The 22,383-nt window shown below is 47.4% G+C and overlaps 1 protein-coding gene across 9 annotated transcripts in view; it reads left to right on the top strand.

The window, feature by feature from the left end:
• DPF2 (double PHD fingers 2) overlaps nt 1–22,383 on the top strand; it is a 384,345-nt gene that overhangs the window by 133,466 nt on the left and 228,496 nt on the right. For 8 of the 9 annotated variants that reach the window (XM_086938040.1, XM_086938042.1, XM_086938046.1 and 5 more), the window contains exon 5: nt 6,008–6,100. In XM_086938040.1, the coding sequence (XP_086794166.1) occupies nt 6,008–6,100 (93 nt within the window). Of the gene's footprint in view, nt 1–6,007; nt 6,101–16,741; nt 16,946–22,383 lie in introns of all 9 variants that reach the window. The other variant, XM_086938048.1, reaches the window with a different exon arrangement.

Here is a 22,383-nt window from a genome sequence, read left to right on the forward strand (position 1 = left end):
GAAAAAGACTCAGAAACCGTCGACTCCTACACAAAAGACAGCACCGATACCAATAAAGCCTGCTTCAACCTCAAGATCTTCGGTGCCAAAACCCACAAAGCCTGAATCCGATGCCTCTAAGCCCTCGAACCAGGCCTCGACTCCGAAAACAATACCTTCGGTGCCGAAAAGTACAACTCCTAAGGCTAAAGACAAGCAAAAACCAGGCCCGGAGCTGAATAAATCGGCACCAAAAGCAATTTCTCAAGAAGAAGAGCTTTTTACACCTGATCCTTTTCAAAAAAGGATATACATAGATCCAGAAATAGGACATGTTTCCACCACACCACACAGGAAGAGAAAGTCAGATACAGCACCTACACCTCCAGTGCCTGTCAAGAAGAAGAACTCTGCCTCATCTCCTATGCACCCTTCTTCTCCTGTAGCTCCTTCTACTGCCCTACCTTTAAACATTTCAGATGCTGATGATGATCAGTATAGCATGGGGGAAGGGAAAGACCCCGATGACCCCTTTCCATACACAACAGGTTGACCAGACTGGGAATATCCAAACCCACAGGATATACCAGATATTCCTGACCCACATATATATCCATCTAAACCTTCTCCGCCAGAAGACAATATTGGGTTTGGACACTTAATTAATTGGGCTGACATATATCACAATGTCACCCTGCATTCAGATGAGGCACAAGAAGATTATTTACTAGACACTTTTGAACAATCCCAAAAATCTGTGCAAATACTGCCAATGATTAAAGGAGTCGTTAAACATGCACCAGAAGTGTTTAAAGATCCTGTAAGAGCTAGAATCATAAACCCAAGGATAGAGAAAAAGTATAGAGCAGCTCCTGTGGATCCTGCTTACATTAAAGGGCAGCTACCCTTAGACTCTCTAGTAGTTTCAAATGCTAGGAAAAGAGCAAATTCCCAAACATCAGGCGAAGCACAACCTCCTGATAAAGAATCAAAGGTCATAGATGCTTCAGGGAAAAGAATAGCTGCCCAAGCTAGCAATACATGGCGCATTGCTAACACACAAGCCCTCCTCGCAAGATACAACAGGGCTCACTGTGTTCAGCTAGAGAAGCTCTTACAACATCTACCTGACCAATATAAAGCACAAGCAGAGGACCTCATACAAGAGGGTAAGCTTATCTAAAATGTCTCCATTAAATGTGCACTAGATGTAGCAAACACTGCATCCAGGGCAATAAACACCAGTGTCCTCCTTAGACGTCATGTGTGGCTATGCATTTCAGGATTTAAGGAAGAGGTCCAGACTACTATCTTAAATCAACCAACAACAATTGTTTGGTCCAGAAGTAGACACAGTTCTTGAAAAAATGAAAAAGACACTGACACACCAAGTCTATGGGAGCTCTGCAGTCTACGCAAGCGAGAGGCTCCTTTCGTCGTTCCTTCTACAGAGGAGGCTCCAAACAGGCTGGATCAGACAATTCAGCTTCATTTAAAACAAATACACAAGCATCCTCTAATAAAGGATACTTTAGAGGAGGCTACAGAGGTAATAACAATAAGGGAAGAGGTCGAGGTAACAACAACAATGGATCCTCTTCCACCACTAAACAGTGACTTCCTTCAGCTCCCCAAACAGCATACCACTCCTGTAGGGGGGAGATTAACAAAGTTCCTATCTGTCTGGAATTCCATCACAACAGACAAGTGGGTAAGACAGATTATCCAGTATGGTTACTGCTTAGAACTTACAGCTACCCCTCCAACTATACCACCCAGACAGTGTCCAATGTCCACAGAACATCTAACGCTGCTCCAACAAGAGGTTCTCTCATTGCTGCAAAAAGATGCAATAGAGCTAGTTCCATTGCAACATCAAGGCACAGGGGTCTACTCACTCTCCTTCCTAATAGCCAAAAAGGATGGGACACTAAGACCAACTCTAGATTTAAGGCCTCTCAATCTGTACATACACTCAGACCATTTTCACATGGTCACTTTACAACAAGTGCTCCCATTATTGCAACAAGGCGATTTCCTCACTACACTAGACCTCAAAGACGCCTCCTTTCACATTCCTATACATCCTTCTCACAGGAAGTATCTCAGGTTTGTGATAGAAGGACAGCACTATCAATTCAAAGTCCTTTCCTTCGGGGTCACAACTGCACCAAGAGTGTTCACAAAGTGCCTAGCAGTAGTAGCAGCACATCTCAGAAGACAACATATCCATGTCTTCCCATACTTAGACGATTGGCTCATAAAAGCCAAGTCATTCAACCAGTGTGTTCAACACACATCTCACACAATTCAAACACTGCACAACTTGGCGTTTACAATAAACCACACCAAGTCACATCTACAGCCCTCTCATGCACATCAATACCTAGGGGCTACCATAAACACCAATACAGCTCTAGCTTATCCCAGTCCAGCCAGGATACAGAGCATTCAAGCCTTAGTCACAAGGTTTCAAAACCAACACTCTCTCCCAGCCAGAGTGTTCATGCAATTAATAGGCATGATGGCATCTTGCATTTGTATTGTACCATATGCAAGACTTCAAATGCGTCCATTACAGGAATGTCTAGCACATCAGTGGAATCAGGCTCAAGGACAACTTACAGATCTGGTGTTGGTGGACAGCCGGACACATCGCTCTCTGCAGTGGTGGAAAACAAAAAACTTGTCCAAAGGGCGCCGTTCCTCAAACCTGTTCCACGGATAGTACTGACAACAGACGCATCCCTCACAGGATGGGGAGCACATCTGCTCCACCACACAATTCAGGAAAGATGGACCGCTCAACAAAAAGTGCTTCACAACAATCACCTAGAGTTGCTGGCAATTTTCCTAGCACTGAAGTCCTTCCAAGTGCACATTCGGGACAAAGCGGTCTTCATCCGGACGGACAACATGACAGCCATGTACTGCATACAAAAACAAGGAGGCTCACATTCCCTGCAACTGTCCCAGCTTGCACAAAACATTTGGAGATGGGCCATTCCACAAAAGATATGTCTGCTTGCAGAACACCTTCCAGGAGTTCACAATCAGATAGCCGATCTGCTAATTGGACAGACACAACAGATTCAAGAATGGAACTACATCTGCAAGTTCTTCAACCATTCTTTCACAAGTGGGGTCATCCAGACATAGACCTGTTTGCCACAAACTAAAACGCAAAATGCCCAACCTTCGCCGCCAGGTTTCCACACCCGTTGTCCAAAGGCAATGCGATATGGATGAACTGGTCAGGCAGATATGCGTACGCTTTTCCGCCAACACCACTAATGCCACTAGTGATACGCAAGCTCAGACAACAGTCTCTCAAAATGATCCTGGTAGCTCCCATATGGGCACGCCAACCGTGGTTCACCACACTGCTAGAAATCTCTCTAGTTCCACACCAAAAATTGTCTCTGACACCATTCATGCTAACACAGAACCATGGGGACATAGGGTATCCAGATCCAAATCAACTGATATGGCTCCTGAAATCTTAGAGTTTGGTTACCTTAACCTGCCACCAGACTGTATGAATATCATTAAAGAAGCCAGAAGACCTACTACTAGAGCTTGCTATGCTGCTAAATGGAAAAGATTTGCCATTTACTGCAATAATAATCAAATTGATCCTTTAGATGCTTCCATCCAAAATATTTGTTACCTTCTCCATTTACAAAGATGTAATCTAGCATATTCATCTATACATTTACATCTTGCAGCCATTGCCGCATATCTACAAAACAGACAACATATGTCCAGCAATAAAAGCTTTTATGGAAGGATTAAAAAGAATCATTCCTCCTAGGTTAACACACTCTCCAGTGAGGAACCTTAACATTGTTCTTACCAGGCTCATGGGACCCCCCTTGAACCTTTACACAAATATGAACTACAATTTCTCACATGGAAAACAGCTTTCCTCGTTGCTATTTCCTCTCTTAGAAGAGTTAGTGAGATTCAAGCTTTCACTATACAAGAACCATTCTTACAATTACACTGTAACAAGGTGGTTCTAAGAACTAATCCTAAATTACTTCCTAAAGTAATTACTCCTTTTCATCTAAACCAATCTGTTGAGTTACCAGTGTTTTTTCAAAACCCAGACTCTGAAGCAGAGAGAGCTTTACACACACTAGATGTCAAAAGAGCTCTTCTCTATTACATCGATAGGACCAAGTTCTTTCGCAAAAAAAAGCATCTATTTGTAGCTTTCTCTCCACCACATAAAGGCAACCCCATTTCTAAATCAGGAATTGCAAGGTGGATTGTTAAATGTATACAAATATGCTATCACAAAGCAAAACGCGCATTAACAGTTCCTCCTAGAGCGCACTCTACATGCAAAGTAGGAGCCTCCATGGCTTTCTTAGGGAACATTCCCTTAGAAGACATCTGCAAGGCAGCAGCATGGTCTACAACACACACCTTCACTAAACACTATTGTGTTGATGTGCAAGCCAAGCAGCAGGCTGCAGTAGGCCAAGCTGTCCTTAAAACTCTCTTTCAAACTACTGCAACAGACACAGGTGACCACCGCTAGGGGAGACACTGCTGCACAATCAATGCAAAGTGTAGAATCTGCAGCTCATATGCCTCGAACGGAAAACGCTACTTACCAGTATGCATCTGTTCTTGGCATGTAGAGCTGTAGATTTCTACAGGCCCTCCCGCCTCCCCGGGGCATGTATCTGTTCCAGTTTTATCTTAATTAGATATACACGCATGAACATCCTTTCTTTCTTTCTACTGACTCCATCATGGCAAAAAACAATCTAAGGATGGAGCCGATGGCCATGTGCACTATCGTCCAAGGGAGGAGTCACCCATCTCGTGACTACAAAGACTTCTTCCAAAACGACAACAACATGCAATCATCCGAGCCCAACACCAGGTGGCGATCTAATGCAAAGGGTAGAAATCTGAAGCTCTACATGCCAAGAAGAGATGCTTACTGGTAAGTAGCATTTTCCTTATTTTTGCAAGCAATGTTTTATATTCTCCTGTTCGCAGCATGTTTTATTATGTTCTCTTTATATGTCAAGAATTTTGAAAGCACAACATGACAGTGGAAATGAGTTTTGTTTATTTTTAACCATTGGTTCTTTTATAGTAATTGTTATAATAAATTGAATGGCTGTTTCCAGAAATCTAGAGTGACCAATGTATGCACTAGTGTGTGGTTTATTACAATCCTCTCAAATCAGTGATGGGATGGCTCAGCTAACTTGTGTGTGTCAAAAAGCTGAGCGCCTACAACCGGAGTAATTTTTCATTGTTGAAGAAATTGGTCTTCTCAAGCCAATAGTCTTATTGAAACAGTGTTGATGTGAGGGAGAAAATATAACAACTGCACAAATAACTACTTTTATCCTTGTATGCCCTCAGGAAGAACTGAAGGAAATAATGTTTCTTTTTTTCAAGGTTACTTTAACAGTGGACGCCCACAGACCTGTGGCTGTCTCACTATCTTCATGTTATTGTCTGGGTTTCATAAAGGGCGTCTCCTGAATACTTTGGTATTGCTCAAGCATCAAGGAAATCATTTTTGTAACCAAATCTGGCGGTCTTTCACTACTTGGTTGTCACTGTGACATGAGGTATTTGTTAATAACAAGAACACACAATACGGACCAACTGATTAACAATGCAACCCTTAATGCAAAACTCTTTCAGATTTGAATCTTTCTTTGTAGCTGTGGAGGTTGCAAAGTCAGTCTAGGGAATATGTTTTTAATATGTATATTGCACACAAAAGTGTTACTTCTAGTAGTAATGGTTCATATGCAATGGAACATACAGACACAGCGATTTGTGGGGAGAATCTAGGAGTGCAGTCTCCTGCCTCACTCCCCATTAGTCATAAAATAGCAATCACAAATCTCTAGTTATGGTTTGCAGTAATCTTTTTATCCCTTTCTATCTCATTCTAGAATAGGGGACTCTGTTTGAATGGCATCATCCATTGTCTACATCCACTTCCTGACTTTACTTATTCAGTTTATTGTTTTCCCCTCTGTAGCGCATTTTGGAGCCAGACGACTTCCTTGATGACTTGGATGATGAAGATTATGAAGAGGATACACCAAAGAAGAAGGGGAAAGCCAAATCAAAGGTGGGATATCCTCTAGAAGATGGAGGGGATGGCAATAGGAGCCATTTGTTTAAAAGATTCACTAAATCCACATGTTTAGTAGAATGACCCTGGTTGCTGTGCTAGAGTGTTGTAGGCTAACAAGCACAACTGAGAGGGTTTTTAGGTATTCCAGAACAGCTGGGCGCACAACCTTAGTGACCGCAAGGTAAACGTATCATAAAGTAGTTCGTATAGGCAATGAGGCGAACGGTAATCCCTCACAACCGCTCTGAGATGGACCCAGGAGATCCACACAATATACAAAAACAACAGAGCCCCTGCACTATACAATATCAATCAATACTCGATAGTACGGTTGTCGAATGAGATGGTGGTTAGTTGAGCACATCTAGAATATCAGGTAAAGCTTCGAGAATGAAACACGTGTTGGCCCATGCAAAGGAACAATAAACTGAAACACTACACCAAGAACAGAACTTTTTCTTGAACTGATTTGTGTCATTTATATGTTGTATTCATTCTCGAAGCTTTACCTGATATTCTAGATGTGCTCAACTAACCACCATCTCATTCGACAACCGTACTATCGAGTATTGATTGATATTGTATAGTGCAGGGGCTCTGTTGTTTTTGTATGTTGTAGGCTAACAGTTTCTGTTTGCAGAGCGAGCACGGTGACACAAAATAGAATACTTCTGATCAGCTTGTGCTGTGTTTTGTTGAGCCTCCCTGAAGACACTGCCATCTACTTTATGTTCTCCAATTCTCTTGTTTCTGCCTCGGGCATAACTTGAATGATTCAGCTACATAGACATAGACTCCCCCTTAGATTATTTTTAACCACATTCAGGTATGGAAATGTACATTTCTGCACTAGTGAAACATTTTGCAAAGATTATTTTATCAGCTCCAGTGACACAGAAGAAGTATCCAGACCTCAGTGGTGTTTGTATGTTTTACCATATGTGGTGTTTATAAAGCCAAATTGTAGCTGAAAGTTCGCAGAGCGCTGTAAACTGTCCTGGGTAAAGACTGAGTCAGCGTGTGATTGAAGGGGTAGCTGGTTTCTAAGAGTTACTCCATCATGAAGTAGTACTCTTTAAAGTGGGGCATCTTCAACTCTTTCCTTAAGTTTTATATTAGGGCAGTCCTTACGTGGGGAGTCAATTTAGATCTAGATGTTTAGATGGAGACAGCTTGTTTTTAGGTCTTGTCTGATACATCGCATATGCTGTTGCTTCTGACGATTTAGAAAAAGTCTAAAAAGGGCTTTAGGCCCACCCATTACTTGACATTGATTAGCTTCATTGTCAATCTTATTTTCTTCCTTTCCAATGGTGAGCACATGTTAGCGCCTGTCTTCTTCTCTTTGTCTCTGTGCTTTTTTTTCTGTCCTAGAGCATGGACCAAGTACTGATTGATTTCTTGATTTGTGTTCTTACGCAATGCCTGAGCTTGGATTGTGGTAATTAAAATTTTTAAAAAATGCTTATTCTTGTAAGATGAATTGAAACCAACTTGGTGAACTGGATTTTGCATCTTTGGTGCCTGCGGGCTGCAGGGGAGTAGCTCCTCTACAGGGCTCACCGTCTCTCGGGGACTCTTGAAAGCAGTTGAGCTGCAGGATCATTCTCTGGTCACAATTGTTGAGACTTGTGCAGGCAGGCAGGGTTTGGCTTCAAAACGTCCACAGCAATCCTCGGTTCTCGCTATTCTTATTTGTCCTCTTCTTCTAGATCCATTAAACATAGGTTCCTTATGTAAGAGGTGCCATCTAAATACTCACTTTAGGGGCGTTTAGGGGTGTGACAGGTAGTAGCCAATGGGCTACTTACCTTTAGTGTGTCTACACCTTCTATGTGACTACTTCCTGTGTGAAGTGGACATAACCCTGACCCAGAGCGCCTTCTCCTGCCAAAACAAAGATGGTGGAATTCTAAAAGTTGTGTTCACATCAGGTAGCCCACCTTAGGGGTGAAACTAGTCTGTGAGGGGAACCCGCCTCCTGACTAGCTAATTTTCCCTCCTGGTGCCAAATAGGCCTGGTCAGGGGGTGGCATTTGCACTGTCTGCGGAAGTCTTTGGTGGCGTATCAAAGGCGACAGAGACATTTGAAGCCTCCTGCCTTTATATGCTGATCACTTTAGCCATCCTGCATGTAGGAGTTGTTAACACTTCCAGCCGGGGCAGGCATTGCTTCAGGCCTCAGAGAGCGCGGGCTCTCACCTGCATGGGGCCAGAAACTTGTCTATGGTGGCAGGCTGGTCTACACCAGTCAGCCAGTACACTAGTAGTCTGTAGGTTTTCAGAGGGCACCTCTAAGGTTCCTGCTGGGTGCATGTATTTATAAGTCCATCACTGGAGTCAGTGTGGGTTTATTAATATGAGATGTTTGATGCCAAAAATCTCTAGTTTCTGTGAACCCTCATGTAGCTCGGGAACTTGTGAATACCAGTGTCCAGCACATGTTCCCAAAATGGCTTCCCTGTTCACTTGTAATATCCATGAATCGACTTGGACATCACAGGGCATATCTGCTCAGGCAGATAAGTCTACACATGTAGTACAGTGCACCCTGCCTTCAGGCTGTAAGGCCTGCTGTAGGGGTGGCTTACAGATACTGCAAGCAGTGTTTGCAGGCATGGCACACAGGAGGTGTGTTATGTTGTGTCTTCACTTTTCTCTGCACCATGGCACGCACCCTGCAATGACAGTTTGCGTGTTGCTGAGGGGTCCCTTAAGGTGGCACAATACATGTGGCATCCCTTAGGGACCCTCTTATTTTATTTATTTATTTATGGCGGAGTTACAGGGCGACCTGGAAGCAGTCTGGATACAGAAGGATACCTCTGCAAGAGCACAATAAGGGTGCCAGAGCCAATTCCCATGAGCCTCAGGGGAGGGTCCTGGAACAATGACGGCGCCCCGCTAGTCCTTTGGGCGGTTGTGGGCCTGAACAGCCGGGGCCTTGCCACGCTCCGTCCTGAAAGGGGCGTGAGTAATAAGGGACCAATGTGTCACGTGATCCAGTAAGGGGATCACCCCTATAAGGGTGGCACTGATTTGGTTTCCACAGTGCTTGGCTCATCAGGCGGGCAGGATAGCATAGGTTAGTACGGCTACCTGCCCTTGGATCACCCGTAAGATAAACCACCATAATTTGCATACTGTTGTATGGAATAAACCTGCAGCCATATTTTCTCCAAACAAAAAAGTTGTGTGGTGTATTTATTTATGCATGCCTTTTCTACTTTGGTGCGGGTGGGGATCATCCTGCGCCGATAATGGAACTATGCGGCTGCTAAGCCCCTTCCTCTAGATGTCATTTACTAGGGACTTCCAGGGGGTGAGCAAAGGTATTGCCAATTGGGGGAACAATTGTACAGTCTGAGGGAAAGAGATGTGGCCCTGGGGACCTGGATAGCAGGACCCCATTGTACTTCTGTCAAAATTGCATCAGATACCAGGCAAAAAGTAGGGATGACTATGTCAAACAGGGGCTATTTGCATCTCCCCCCCCCCTACCCAAGATCAAAGAGAATGAGTCTAATTTTTCCCAAGAGAGTCTTCATCTTCTATGTGGAAAAACCTGGAAAGACCATCTGTATTGACATTGTCAGTCCCAGGTCTGTGCTCCACTGTAAAGTCGATACCATTAACAGTGTGGGGTTCTCGCCTTTAATCTGCATCAATCATGAATACACAGATCTTCTACTTGGTCTGAATTGTAAACTGCACATTTCAGTGGCTACCCATACTAAAGGCCATACTCTCGACCAAGTATGGACGGCCAATCTTGACATCTCTCCTCCCCTAGTCTATCCCTGCACCTGGTCGGATCATTTTTTTTAATTTCCTTCTCACTGGAGCTTGCTCTGCCCTACCGCCCCTTACTTACTACCAATTTCACTGCACGGAACTGGAAGCGTGCCGATATCTCTGAATTTCACTCCATTCTACTCACTACTACCCCCAGTGGCATGACCATGCCATCTGCCCAGACAGACGTCCTCGACCAGTGGTTGAAACATGCGAGTGATGTGGTTGCCCCGCTAAGAACTACTAAAACTAAACGCCCTCATGATGCTCAGCGCTGGTTCACAGATCAATTAAAACTGGACAAATTAGCCCTCAGACAAGCCGAGCGCCGTTGGAGGCGTAATTATGATCCATCATTAAAAACTGCCTATGTTGATTTATGACAACTGTACAAAAATCTATTTTACTGGCCAAAACCTCCTACTTTTCCCAGAAAATTCTCAGCTCAGCTTCGTAAACCAAGGATATCTTTTCAATCGTAGAGGAACTCTCCCTGCCCAACCGCGTTACTGTTCAACCCCAACCCTCACAGGCCCTTTGTGATTCCCTCAATTCATTTTTTATTGACAAGATCACTACTATCAAAAACAATATCCCTCCTCCCTCCTCGTCCACTGCTTGTTCCTTACCTCCCATGAATCCCTGCTGTTTTGACGAGTTCCCTCCCATCTCTCAGACAGAGTTCACTTCCTTGTTACATGCGGTCAGCTCAGGTTCCCCTAACGATTTTTGTCCCCCTCAAATCCTGAAAGCCGCCTTCTTGGCTTGTCCGGGTCCCCCGTTAGCACTCCTCAACAACTCGCTTGCCACAGGTTCTGTCTCTGATGCTTTCAAACAGGCAGTTGTCGTCCCTATACTCAAAAAGCACGGTGCTGACCCATCTGTCCTGAGCAACTATCGGCCAATCTCCCTCCTCCCCTATCTGGGGAAGGTTTTGGAGACCTATGTCACCCGCTGCCTCAGCACTTTCATTGAAGAGTCTTCTTTTTTAGATGACCAGCAAGCCGGGTTCAGACCGGCCCACTCCACGGAAGCTGTCATCGTGGCTGTAATGGATGTGCTGAGGCAAGGCGCCGATAAGAACCTGGCCCAAGCTCTCGTCCTACTAGATCTGTCGGCTGCTTTTGACACGGTCGATCACGCCATCTTGATCGACCGTGTCAAAAACGCGGGCATCCAGGGCTTGGCTCTAACATGGATTAGCTCCTTCCTGCACCAGCGCTCCCAGTCGGTTCATTTGTCCACTTTCTCTGCCCCCTATTCCTCACTCTCCTGTGGTGTCCCTCAAGGTTCTGCTCTTTCGCCCCTCTTATTTAATCTCTATATGCAACCCCTTATAGCTTCTCTCCATCACACCCCTGTCACTACTTTCAATTATGCGGATGATTTACAGTTAATTTTTCCTATCGACTCCTCCCCTTCCTCCTGTGCTAATTTCCAATCCACCATGCTTGCCATCTCTGAGTGGATGCATTTCAGCCAGCTGAAGCTCAATCCCAGTAAGACGGAGTTGGTGCTGACAGGAGGGTCGTCCAACCCTTGGAGCTCCAGCTTCTGGCCTCCTTCCCTTGGCCCCCCACCCTGTCCTGTCAATACGGTGAAGAGCCTCGGTGTTATCATCTCTAGTGACTTATCTATGAGGCGTCAAATCAATGCTGTCACCTCTTCCTGTTTTTTCCATCTGCGCAGGATCTGCAAAATTCGCAGGTTTCTTACTACGGAGGCTCTCACACTTGTCATCATAGCCCTTGTCACCTCCCGTATTGACTACGCCAACTCCCTGTACATGGGGATTCCTGCTTACCATCTTCATCGGCTTCAGCTGGTACAAAACCAGGCGGCCAGACTGGTCTTTCAACAGCCTAAGCACCAACATGTCTCGACCCTGCTGAGGAGATTGCACTGGCTTCCAGTAGCCTCTCGATGCATTTTCAAACTGGGCTGCACTGTTTTCAAGTCACTCCTCGCCCTTGCCCCAGCCTTCACTTCCCTTAGCCTCAAGCGTCACATCCCCTCAAGGAATCTCCGGTCTTCTACACATAACTTTCTAACTGTTCCCAGGTTCAAACGCAAAAAGCACGGAGGCTCTTGCTTCTCCTTTCTTGCCCCCACAATTTGGAACTCCCTCCCGACTACAATCCGACTCTGTCCCAGTTACACCTGTTTCCGTAAACTACTCAAAACGCATCTCTTCCAGTTAGCTTACGAGTAACCTTGCTGCCTGCCCCCTCTGCTTTTGTCTATGAGCGCCATGAAACAGACTGGTGACCGTGCGCGGTAGAAGTAATTTTAACATAACATAACATAACAACCAGCTGAGAGGTCTGTGGTTGGTTTGCACAAGAAATTGAGTACCAAACAGGGATGGTCTCAGATTCTTCATGGACCATACAACAGCAAAGGCTCTCTATGGCACTCCAATGCTGCTCTCTGGGAAGTAATCTCCTGCTGATGAAAGCAACAGGCTGGTCATGGCCTTCATCCTTGTTCTGGGAACTGACAGCTCCAACCCCATTTTCAGAGGCATCATTCTGCACTATGAAATGCTTTGAATAATCTGTATCTTTAAGAATGGGTGCTGAGCACATTGCTTTGTTCAGGGTGTCAAACACCTGTTGACAGCTCACGGTCCAGTTTATCTTCTTTGGCATCTTCTTAGAGATAAGTTCTGTGATGGTTGCCACAATGGTGCCATGCCCCTTCTCGAACCTCCTGTAGCACCCAGTCAAGCCAAGGAATCCCTCGACTTGGGTCTGGGTTGTTAGAGCTCTGCAGTCCAGAATTGTCTGGATCTTGGGCTGTAAGGGTTGAACTTGGCCTCCTACCTGGTGGCCCAAGTACACAACTGTGCCGTGCCCTATCCGGCACTTGCTTGCCTTAATAGTGATACAAAAGGGGGTGGTAATGGACGGAGCATCTGAACTAATCAAACACTCACACCCAGTCAAAAGATCTGGGTTTAAACCATCACCGTTCTTTAGCCCACTCTGCCACCCCAGTTCAGAAATCGCTATATGCAAATCAGTCTGACCCTGTGCCTCATGGGAACAGTCCAGCCCGAACTGCCAAGCTGTGCCTTCCATGGACCGGAAACAAGGTACCGAGGACCGGTTTCTGGCATTCCAGCCGTCTTCAGCCCGGCTTGCTTGAATCCAGTGGCAAAGTGAGCAAGGGACTCACGTCTGAGCATACCCTGCCACACTTATGGCAGCCAAAAGCGGTACAAAAGGGGGTGGTAATGGACGGAGCATCTGAACTAATCAAACACTCACACCCAGTCAAAAGATCTGGGTTTAAACCATCACCGTTCTTTAGCCCACTCTGCCACCCCAGTTCAGACATGGCTATATGCAAATCAGTCTGACCCTGTGCCTCATGGGAACAGTCCAGCCCGAACTGCCAAGCCGTGCCTTCCCGGGACCGGAAACAAGCTACCGAGGACCGGTTTCTGGCATTCCCGCCGTCTTCAGCCCGGCTTGCTTGAATCCAGTGGCAAGGTGAGCAAGGGACTCACGTCTGAGCATACCCTGCCACACTTATGGCGGCCAAAAGCGGTACAAAAGGGGGTTGTAATGGACGGAGCATCTGAACTAATCAAACACTCACACCCAGTCAAAAGATCTGGGTTTAAACCATCACCGTTCTTTAGCCCACTCTGCCACCCCAGTTCAGACATGGCTATATGCAAATCAGTCTGACCCTGTGCCTCATGGGAACAGTCCAGCCCGGACTGCCAAGCCATGGCATGGCAGGGTATGCTCAGACGTGAGTCCCTTGCTCACTTTGCCACTGGATTCAAGCCAGCCGGGCTGAAGACGGCTGGAATGCCAGAAACCGGTCCTCGGAAGCTTGTTTCCGGTCCAGGGAAGACATGGCTTGGCAGTTCGGGCTGGACTGTTCCCATGAGTCACAGGGTCGTCAGACTGATTTGCATATAGCCATGTCTGAACTGGGGTGGCAGAGTGGGCTAAAGAACGGTGATGGATTATACCCAGATCTTTTGACTGGGTGTGAGTGTTTGATTGATTCAGATGCTCCGTCCATCACCACTCCCTTTTGTACCACTTTTGGCCGCCATAAGTGTGGCAGGGTATGCTCAGACGTGAGTCCCTTGCTCACTTTGTCACTGGATTCAAGCAAGCCGGGCTGAAGACGGCTGGAATGCCAGAAACCGGTCCTCGGAAGCTTGTTTCCGGTCCAGGGAAGACATGGCTTGGCAGTTCGGGCTGGACTGTTCCCATGAGGCACAGGGTCAGACTGATTTGCATATAGCCATGTCTGAACTGGGGTGGCAGAGTGGGCTAAAGAACGGTGATGGATTAAACCCAGATCTTTTGACTGGGTGTGAGTGTTTGATTGATTCAGATGCTCCGTCCATCACCACCCCCTTTTCTGCCTTAATAGTGAGGCCGCAAATTGCAGAGCCTTCAGGACCGTCCCAAAGGTGGATCAGGCAATCCTGCTAAATGGGTTATAGACAGCAGTATCATCCAGATATGCTGCACGAAAAGTTTCCAACCCAGCAAGTTCTTTATTCACCAACCTTTTTAAGGTGGCAAGGGCAATCGTTAATCCTAACGGCATAACAGTAAATTGATAATGCCTATCCGGGGTCAAGAATGCTGACTTTTCTTTTGCTCCTGGAGTCAGACCAATTTGCTAGTACCCTGATGTCAAATAAAAAAGTTCCTGAGAAAAGTGGCTGCCCCCAATCTGTCGGTTAGCTCATGCGCCCTAGGAATTGGTTGTCCATCTGTCCTGGCTACTTTATTTAGGCCCCTATAGTCCACACAAAACCTCAGCTCTGATTTTCCACCCTTGGAATGGAGTTTTGGAACTAACACAACCGGGCTGGCCCAGAGGCTCTCAGAGGGTTCAATGACCTCCAGTACCAGCATTTTGATGACTTCAGCTCTGATGCTCTCCTTAACTTGACAAGACTGCCTATATATTTTATTTTTGACAGGTGTATTGTCTCCAATATCCACATCATGGCACCACCAGGTAGTCTGACCAGGGGTTAAGGAGATGAGCTCATCATACTGCTCCAGGACTTGCCTACATTCAGCTTGCTGTTAGGCAGAGAGATTGTCTGAGAAGCCAACTAATTTCCTGACCCATCTTTTGGGGTGTAGGAGAATAGGTCGGGAAGAGGTTTATTCTCTGCTTCCTAATCCTCATTGGTAACCATGAGCATAGTCACACCAGCCCCGTCATATAAAGGCTTCAAGCGGTTAACATGGATGACCTTATGAGGCTCTTGCTAGTGTCTAGGTGTACCAGATACATGAACTCACCTTTTCCTCTGAATGATATGATAGGGACCCCACTCCACTTGTCCTGGAGGGCCCTAGGTACCACAGGCTCTAAAACGCATACCCTCTGCCCAGGTTGGAACTCCACCAGTGCAGCCTTTTGGACATGCCCATGCTCTTGAATGGTCTCAAGATTTTTCTATGCTTTACCTGTGTGTAGGAAAGCTGGCTCTTTATGTAGTGGACCAAACAGAGGTAAACTGTGTAAAGAGTCCAGGCATACCCCAAAGGAATTACAGAGACACAAATGACACCCCAAATGCTCTCTTTTGTGGAGTTTGGCATATCAGAGGGTAGTGTTAAGCATTTATTGCACTCACATAGGCAGTAGGTAAGACACACATTCAGTAAAGAAATCCTACACCAATTTATAACAAGCATTTGCAATGCAATAGGTCTTGCATTTGCGAAAGTTTGAGCTATTGGCATTGTAAATGACAAACTTTTTAGCTATGTGTTGGTTTTGAAAACAGATAAATAAATGGCATTGTCATTTACAATGCCAATAGCTTAAACTCTCGCATTGTAAATGACAATGCCTTTTTTTTTTGTTTTTAGAAAGAAAAAAAACGGATTGTCCTTTATGATACCAATAGCTTATTGAGTTTATTTCTTAGAGGGGGGACAGGATTACAGGAGATCTTTGTGGGAAAGACTGTGTGATGGGGTTGGGGGGTGGGGGACGGGAGTTGTGGGGCTTGTCAACGGGTGGAGCTTGGTTGGGCATACAAGGGGATCGGTGTGGGCACGGTGGTCTTGGTTCCAGAGGATAGGTGCAGGCGGGTTGATGTGTAGTGTGGTTTGTTTGGCGTTAGCAAGGCGAGGGGTGTTTGCAGACACCTGGGGATGGCACAGCCGAGATTAAGGCGCTGTGGATGGTTGCAGGAGGCTAGGTGCCCACGAAGAGCTGGGTTGGGGGGACGGACGTCGGGGTATAAATTTGGGTTGGTGAAGTTTTGATCTCGGTGTGGCTCAACATTTTGTGATCCTGGGCCGATGATTAATCACTCAGAGTACTTAGAAAGAGGAGTGTAGTCTGGGGTGACGAAACGGGCGGGGGGGTTTAAAGGACGCATTAATGTTGGAGGCGGGTAGAGGCAGACAGGGCGCTTGCGTGGGAGCAGCGAGAAGGGAGGGGCATGGGGGCTGCTGTTTTGGTGGCTTGGGTAAAGGCAGCAAAGGGTCTGGTTGCAAGGTTGAGCCAGGGTGACAGGCTGACCAGGAGGAGGTTTTCTGATAGATACATCTGCCAGTGGATTCCTCACCATGTGAACATCCCCTGCGCAGCATCCAATCGGAAACTTTTGTAGCTCTCCACGCCGGCGAGGTCATGGACGACGTCACAGAGGGTAAGACTCCGCTCGCGACCCCGCTGAAGTCACTGGATCCATAATAGGGCCTCGTCGGCGTGATGACGTCAGTTCCCTTTTTTCCGCGCCGTCGACGCCAACGGTTTTTTGGGACTCTCCGTAGTAACATTGTTATTATAGTTGTTCTTGTCTGTTCTTCTCGTTTCCTTTCGAAGATGTCTGGAAGAAAATCTGGTTTCAAGCCCTGCAGGGAGTGCGGGAAGCAGATGTCCATCACTGATCCGCACGAGGACTGCTTATGGTGCTTATCTTCCGATCACGACGCCGATGGATGTGCTTGCTGCAGGAAGATGACCTCAAAGGCTTTGAAGGAAAGGGAAGCGAAGTTATTTATCGCAAAAGTGAAGACGAATGAGAAGGCGAGTAAAAGAAGATCGAGGTCGAGGTTTTCTGCGGATAAGAAGAGTGGAGAGGGTCGAGTAGGTTGGAGTGCACTGGGCATTCCTAGGCATGGTGGGGTGGAGTTGCAGTGCCGGGCACTGTTGGGCACGACGGCCACAGATGAAGGGTAAGAGTGATTTGCACAGGGGGGGCGGGGGTTATAGGCACCAGTTCGGGAATGTGGGGAAACACTGGGTTGTGTGGTGCACGCTGCAGTAAGAAGGGGAGAGAAGGCAACTCGTGGTATGGTGGTCTGAGTGGCACACAGAGCGGGGCGTGAGCGAGCGGATATTGCAGAGAGCGGCTTCTGTGGGGAGCAACCGTATAGCTGGACATGAGCTCGCCTTCCTCAAACTGCTAAGTGACTCCACAAGCTGCAATGTTAAAAGGTATCCCAGTAATAAAGCATGCACACACCACTCCCTGTAACATCAGCCAGGTAAACGCTCAAGGGGACAATCACCAACCCAATCGACTGCTGCGACAATCCTTCAAGGAGGTCAGCTAATGGAAGCAGCATTAGATATGGAATCGTTTCCGCTTGGCCCCACACTGTGTCATATCTTGTGATGAACTCTGCAGAGAAAAGCCCAGGAGAGGTCCTCAGTGAGCTGTGTGGGAAAGTCCCAGGGGACAATAGGCATGTATTGCACAGCCGATTTCATAGCAGAGCCTGCACCAGCAAGTGCGAGATACGTTTCCTCGAGCATGTAATGAAACGCTTACAGTACTGGCACTTAAGAAGGGGGGGGCTCTGTCTGGAGTATGTTTACTCGGTGTGCAGGGCCGTTCCATTCAGCCCAAGCACCCTCTGGTAGGACGCAGATTTGGGACCAGCCTCTTCTCTTCCTGGGCAGTTTACAGCGGGTGGAAAGCGCAGCACTCCACATTGAGGGGGGTCCCTTTAGCGCAGCTCCGCAGCCCGTGCAGAGCAGGGGGCAAATGCTGGAAAATCCGACTCGTGATCAGGAGCTACAAAGAGCGAGATGACGCATACGGCCGTCTTTCTTTTCCCCCTACCCCGAGCTGTTGCCAGGTTGAGGTGAAGCCTTCTACCCAGTTGTTACAGATAAGAAATTGATGTTTATCTCATGGTTTATACACACTTAGGGTGTATGGTGTAAGGAGAGGAATTTTGTTGATCCCACCTGCATTTTTATTGTGTTTTGTTGTAAGCCACTGATTTTATTACATATGTGTCCGTATCTTTACTCACTAGGTACAGTCACCTTTCTGAGAACAGGTACCGGAAGTGCCTTTGGTTCCGTATTTAATTTTCTTTTGTTAAACACATCACTTGGATGCAGCATCAATAAGGTCCTAATGAAAGCCTTGACACATTAAGTGTTGTTATGGCTGAAACATGTTGACCACACTAGTTCGTCTGACACATGTGGTTTTATTTCCATACCGCAGGTGCACTGTTTTTAATCCTGGCAGCGAGAATATATGAATAAAGGATGCGTCGTATTCTCTCTAGCTAGTTTTAACATCACTTTCTTCACATTATTTCTTCTTTTGTGCTGCGCCCTCACCCACACTTTGTTTTCTCTGATTTGGTGGATTTCGTAAATCCGTGCAGAGTAGACCTCAAAACATCCCTGTGTTCCTCCCACTCAGAGAGGGGGTTGTAGCCCTCAGAGGTACTAGGTTTCCTTTGAGAGGAGAATCCCAAATGGTGAAGCATGCCACCTTTGGTGGGTGAGGGATTTCGTCCTGAAAAAGGATCATCCCACAGCTAGATCTTTGTGATATTGTCAGTGCCTCCTTTTCTTTGCGTGCTCTTTCAGGAACCACATGATTTTGCTTGTTATTTTGTTGTACTGAATTGAGGATGTAATCCTGTGCAGGTCTTAAAAATTTCCCTAGGACCCTCCTTCCAAATTGTCCTTGGTTTACCCCTTATAGGATGCCCAAAAAGATGTTCTAAGGGACTGAACCCTACTCCATGCTGAGGTTGCTTCTCTGTAAACCCTGTGCCTAGGAGCTCTGCTATGTAATGCCCAAGATCCTGGGGCTTAGTTCCCTTTGGGGCTGATAGGTCTTCTCCCTGAGAAGTGGGAACCTGAGCTTGTGCCTTTTCTGAAGATGACTTTTTGTACTTCTACCTTTTCTCTTGGAGGGTTGGGACACTCTTTCAGACTCCAAGCTCCTCTTTTGCACCCCGGGCTGTGCTCTGTGCTCCGGTTTTTACACACACCCATTCAGAGATCCTAGCATGGTTGCATGGTATCTTAGCTCTACCTCAGCCCGTGCTGAGGACTCCAGGTCAATCCTTAGCAGGCATTCAACATGAATTGCAGAAGACACAACCACCTTCTTCAGTCCAGTAACATCTCCTCACACCAAGGACACCATTGACATGGAATGAACTTTGGTTACATTATCCGCATTGGTGACTGTAAAAGTTTGTCTGGTCAGATACCGTTCTGGAGATACCAGTTTTTCAGTCACCATGGTGGCACTGGCACTTGTATCTCTGTGTTTCCACTCCAATTCCATTATATAAGGCTACTCCAGATTACTTGCCACACAGCCAGACCTGCAACATCCACCCACCCTCTGAAACTAAAGTGTCTTCAGTGTTGTCTATGATCTGATCAGGGCACACCAAGGATCCAATCTGGAGACTCCTCACACCAGTGTTAACTGGGGGTGCACAAAAGGAAGCTTTTTTGAGACAGATAGTCTCAAGTACGGTGCCTTGTATCTGATGCAAGTTTGACAGAAATGCACTAGGTTCTTTTTATACAGGTCCCCAGTGCCAGATCTCTTTCCCTAAAACGGTACAATTGTTCCCCAATTGGCAATACCTTTAGTACCCCCTAAAAGTCCCTAGTAAATGGTACCCTTGGTACCTAGAGCAAGGAGGCTAAAGAAGTTCCCTAAGGCTGCAGCTTGTATCGTGCCACCCTAAGGGATTCCTCAGGTTCCACATGCAAACTGCCATTGCAGGCTGTGTGCCATGGTGCAGCGAAAAGTGAAGACACGACATGGCACACCTCCTGTGTGCATGCCTGCACAAACTGCATGCAGTATAGGTACATTACCCTACAGCAAGCTTTACAGCCCAAAGGCAGGGTGCACTATACTACATGTATGAACATATCTGCATGAGCAGATATGCCTCTGCGATGTCCAAGTCGATTGTTAGGTATTACAGGTGGACAGGGAAGCCATTTTGAGTACATGTGCCGGACACTGGCATTTACGAGTTCCCCGTGATGGCTTCACTGACACTAGAGATTTGGTATCAAACATCGCACATTAATAAACCCACACTGATTCCAGTGATGGACTTATTAATGCATGCACCCAAAGGGCACTTTAGAGGTGCCCCTGTAAACCTGCTTACTGCTGTAGACCTGCCTGCTACCTCAGACAGGTTTCTGACCACCACCAGTAGCTGCCTCCTCCCTCCCTTCTTTTGTTGTCGCTTGCCCCCTCCCTCCCTTTGTTGTCGCTTGCCCCCTCCCTTTGTTGTCGCTTGCCCCCTCCCTCCCTTTGTTGTCGCTTGCCCCATCCCTCCGTTTGCTGTCGCTTGCCCCCTCCCTCCCTTTGTTGTTGCTTGCCCCCTCCCTCCCTTTGTGGTCGCTTGCCCCCGAATTTGTTGTTGCTTGCCCCCTCCCTCCCTTTGTTGTCACTTTCCCCCTCCCTCCCTTTGTTGTCACTTAGCCCCTCCCTCCCTTTGTTGTCACTTAGCCCTTCCTCCCTCCCTTTGTTGCCACTTGCCCCCCCTCTTTGTTGTCGCTTGCCCCCTCCGTCCCTTTGTTGTTGCTTGCTCCTCCCTCTATTGTCGCTCCCTCCCTCTGTTGTCGCATGCCCCCTCCCTCCCTTTGTTGTCGCTTGCCCCCTCCCTTTGTTGTCGCTTGCCCCCTCCCTTTGTTGTCGCTTGCCCCTCCCTTTGTTGTCGCTTTCCCCCTCACTCCCTTTGTCGCTTACCCCCTCACTCCCTTTGTCTGTTGCCCCTCCTTCCCTTCCTTTGTTGTTACTTACCTCTTCTCCCTCTCTTCCTTTGTTGTTGCTTGCCTCCTCCCTCCTTCCCTTTGTTGTTGCTTACCTCTTCTCCCTCCCTTCCTTTGTTGCTGCTTGCCTCCTCCCTCCCTTTGTTGTCGCTTGCCCCCTCCCTCCCTCCCTCCCTTTGTCGCTTGCCCCTCCCTTTGTTGTCGCTTACCTCTTCTCCCTCCCTTCCTTTGTGTTGCTTGCCTCCTCCCTCCCTCTGTTGGTGCTTTCCCCCTACCTCCCACCCTTTGTTGTCACTTGCCCCCTCCCTTTGTTGTCGCTTATCCTCTCCCTCCCTCCCTTTGTGTCGCTTGCCCTCTCCCACCCTCCCTCCCGCCCTTTGTTGTTGCTTGCCCCCTCCCTCCCTTGATTTTTGCTTGCCCCCTCCTCCCTTTATTGCTCATTACCTCCTCCCTTTGTTGATGCTTGCCCCCTCCCTTTGTTGATGCTTGCCCTCTCCCTTAGTTGTCCCTTGCCCCCTCCCCCCTTTGTTGTCGCTTGCCCCTCCCTTTGTCGCTTGCCCCCCCCTCCCTTTGTTGTCGCTTGCCCCTCCCTCCCTTTGTTGTCGCTTGCCCGTCCCTCCCTTTGTTGTCGCTTGCCTCTCTCTCCCTTTGTTGTCACTTGCCCCCTCCCTCCCTTTGTTGTTGCTTGCCCCTCCCTCCTTTTCTTGTCGCTTGCCCCCTTCCTCCCTTCTTCTGTTGTCACTTGACCCCTCCCTCCCTTTGTTGTCGCTTGACCCCTCCCTCCCTTTGTTGTTGCTTGCCCACTCTCTTCCTCCCTTTGTTGTTGCTTGCCCCCTCTATCCCCCGTTGTTGTTGCTTGCCCCCTCCATCCCTCCCTTTGTTGTTGCTTGCCCCCTCCCTCTGTTGTTGCTTGCCCCCTCCCTCTGTTGTTGCTTGCCCCCTCTCTCCCTCCTTTTGTTGTCATTTGTCCTCACCCTCTCTCCCGTTGTTGTCACTTGCCCCCTCCCTCCCTTTGTCGCTTGCCCCCTCCCCCCTCAGTCACTGGCCCCTCCCTCCCTCCTTTTGTTGTCGCTTATCTCCACCCTCCCGTTGTTGTCACTTGCCCTGCCCTCCCTTTGTTGTCACTTTCTCCTCCTTCCCTTTGTTGTCACTTGCTTCCTCCATCACTCCCTCCCTTTGTTTTCACTTGACCCCTCCCTCTTTGTTGTTGCTTGCGGCCTCCCTCCCTTTGTTGTCGCTTGCCCCTTTGTTGTCGCTTGCCCCCCTCCCTCTGTCACAATCCCACTCACCTGAAAACCAGGAACCATGAAAACTGAGAAAGTCCTCCCTCTCTCCTCCAGACCAACCCTCCTCACTGACTATAGCAAGATGGGTAATTGATCTCAAGGGGAAAAGGAAGCAGGTAAACCCAACAAGCTTTGGGAGAAGAGGACAATGCTTGAGGGTAACAA

The sequence above is a fragment of the Lissotriton vulgaris genome, chromosome 9 (assembly GCF_964263255.1).
Source record: "Lissotriton vulgaris chromosome 9, aLisVul1.2, whole genome shotgun sequence".
NCBI classification, from domain to species: Eukaryota; Metazoa; Chordata; class Amphibia; order Caudata; family Salamandridae; genus Lissotriton; species Lissotriton vulgaris.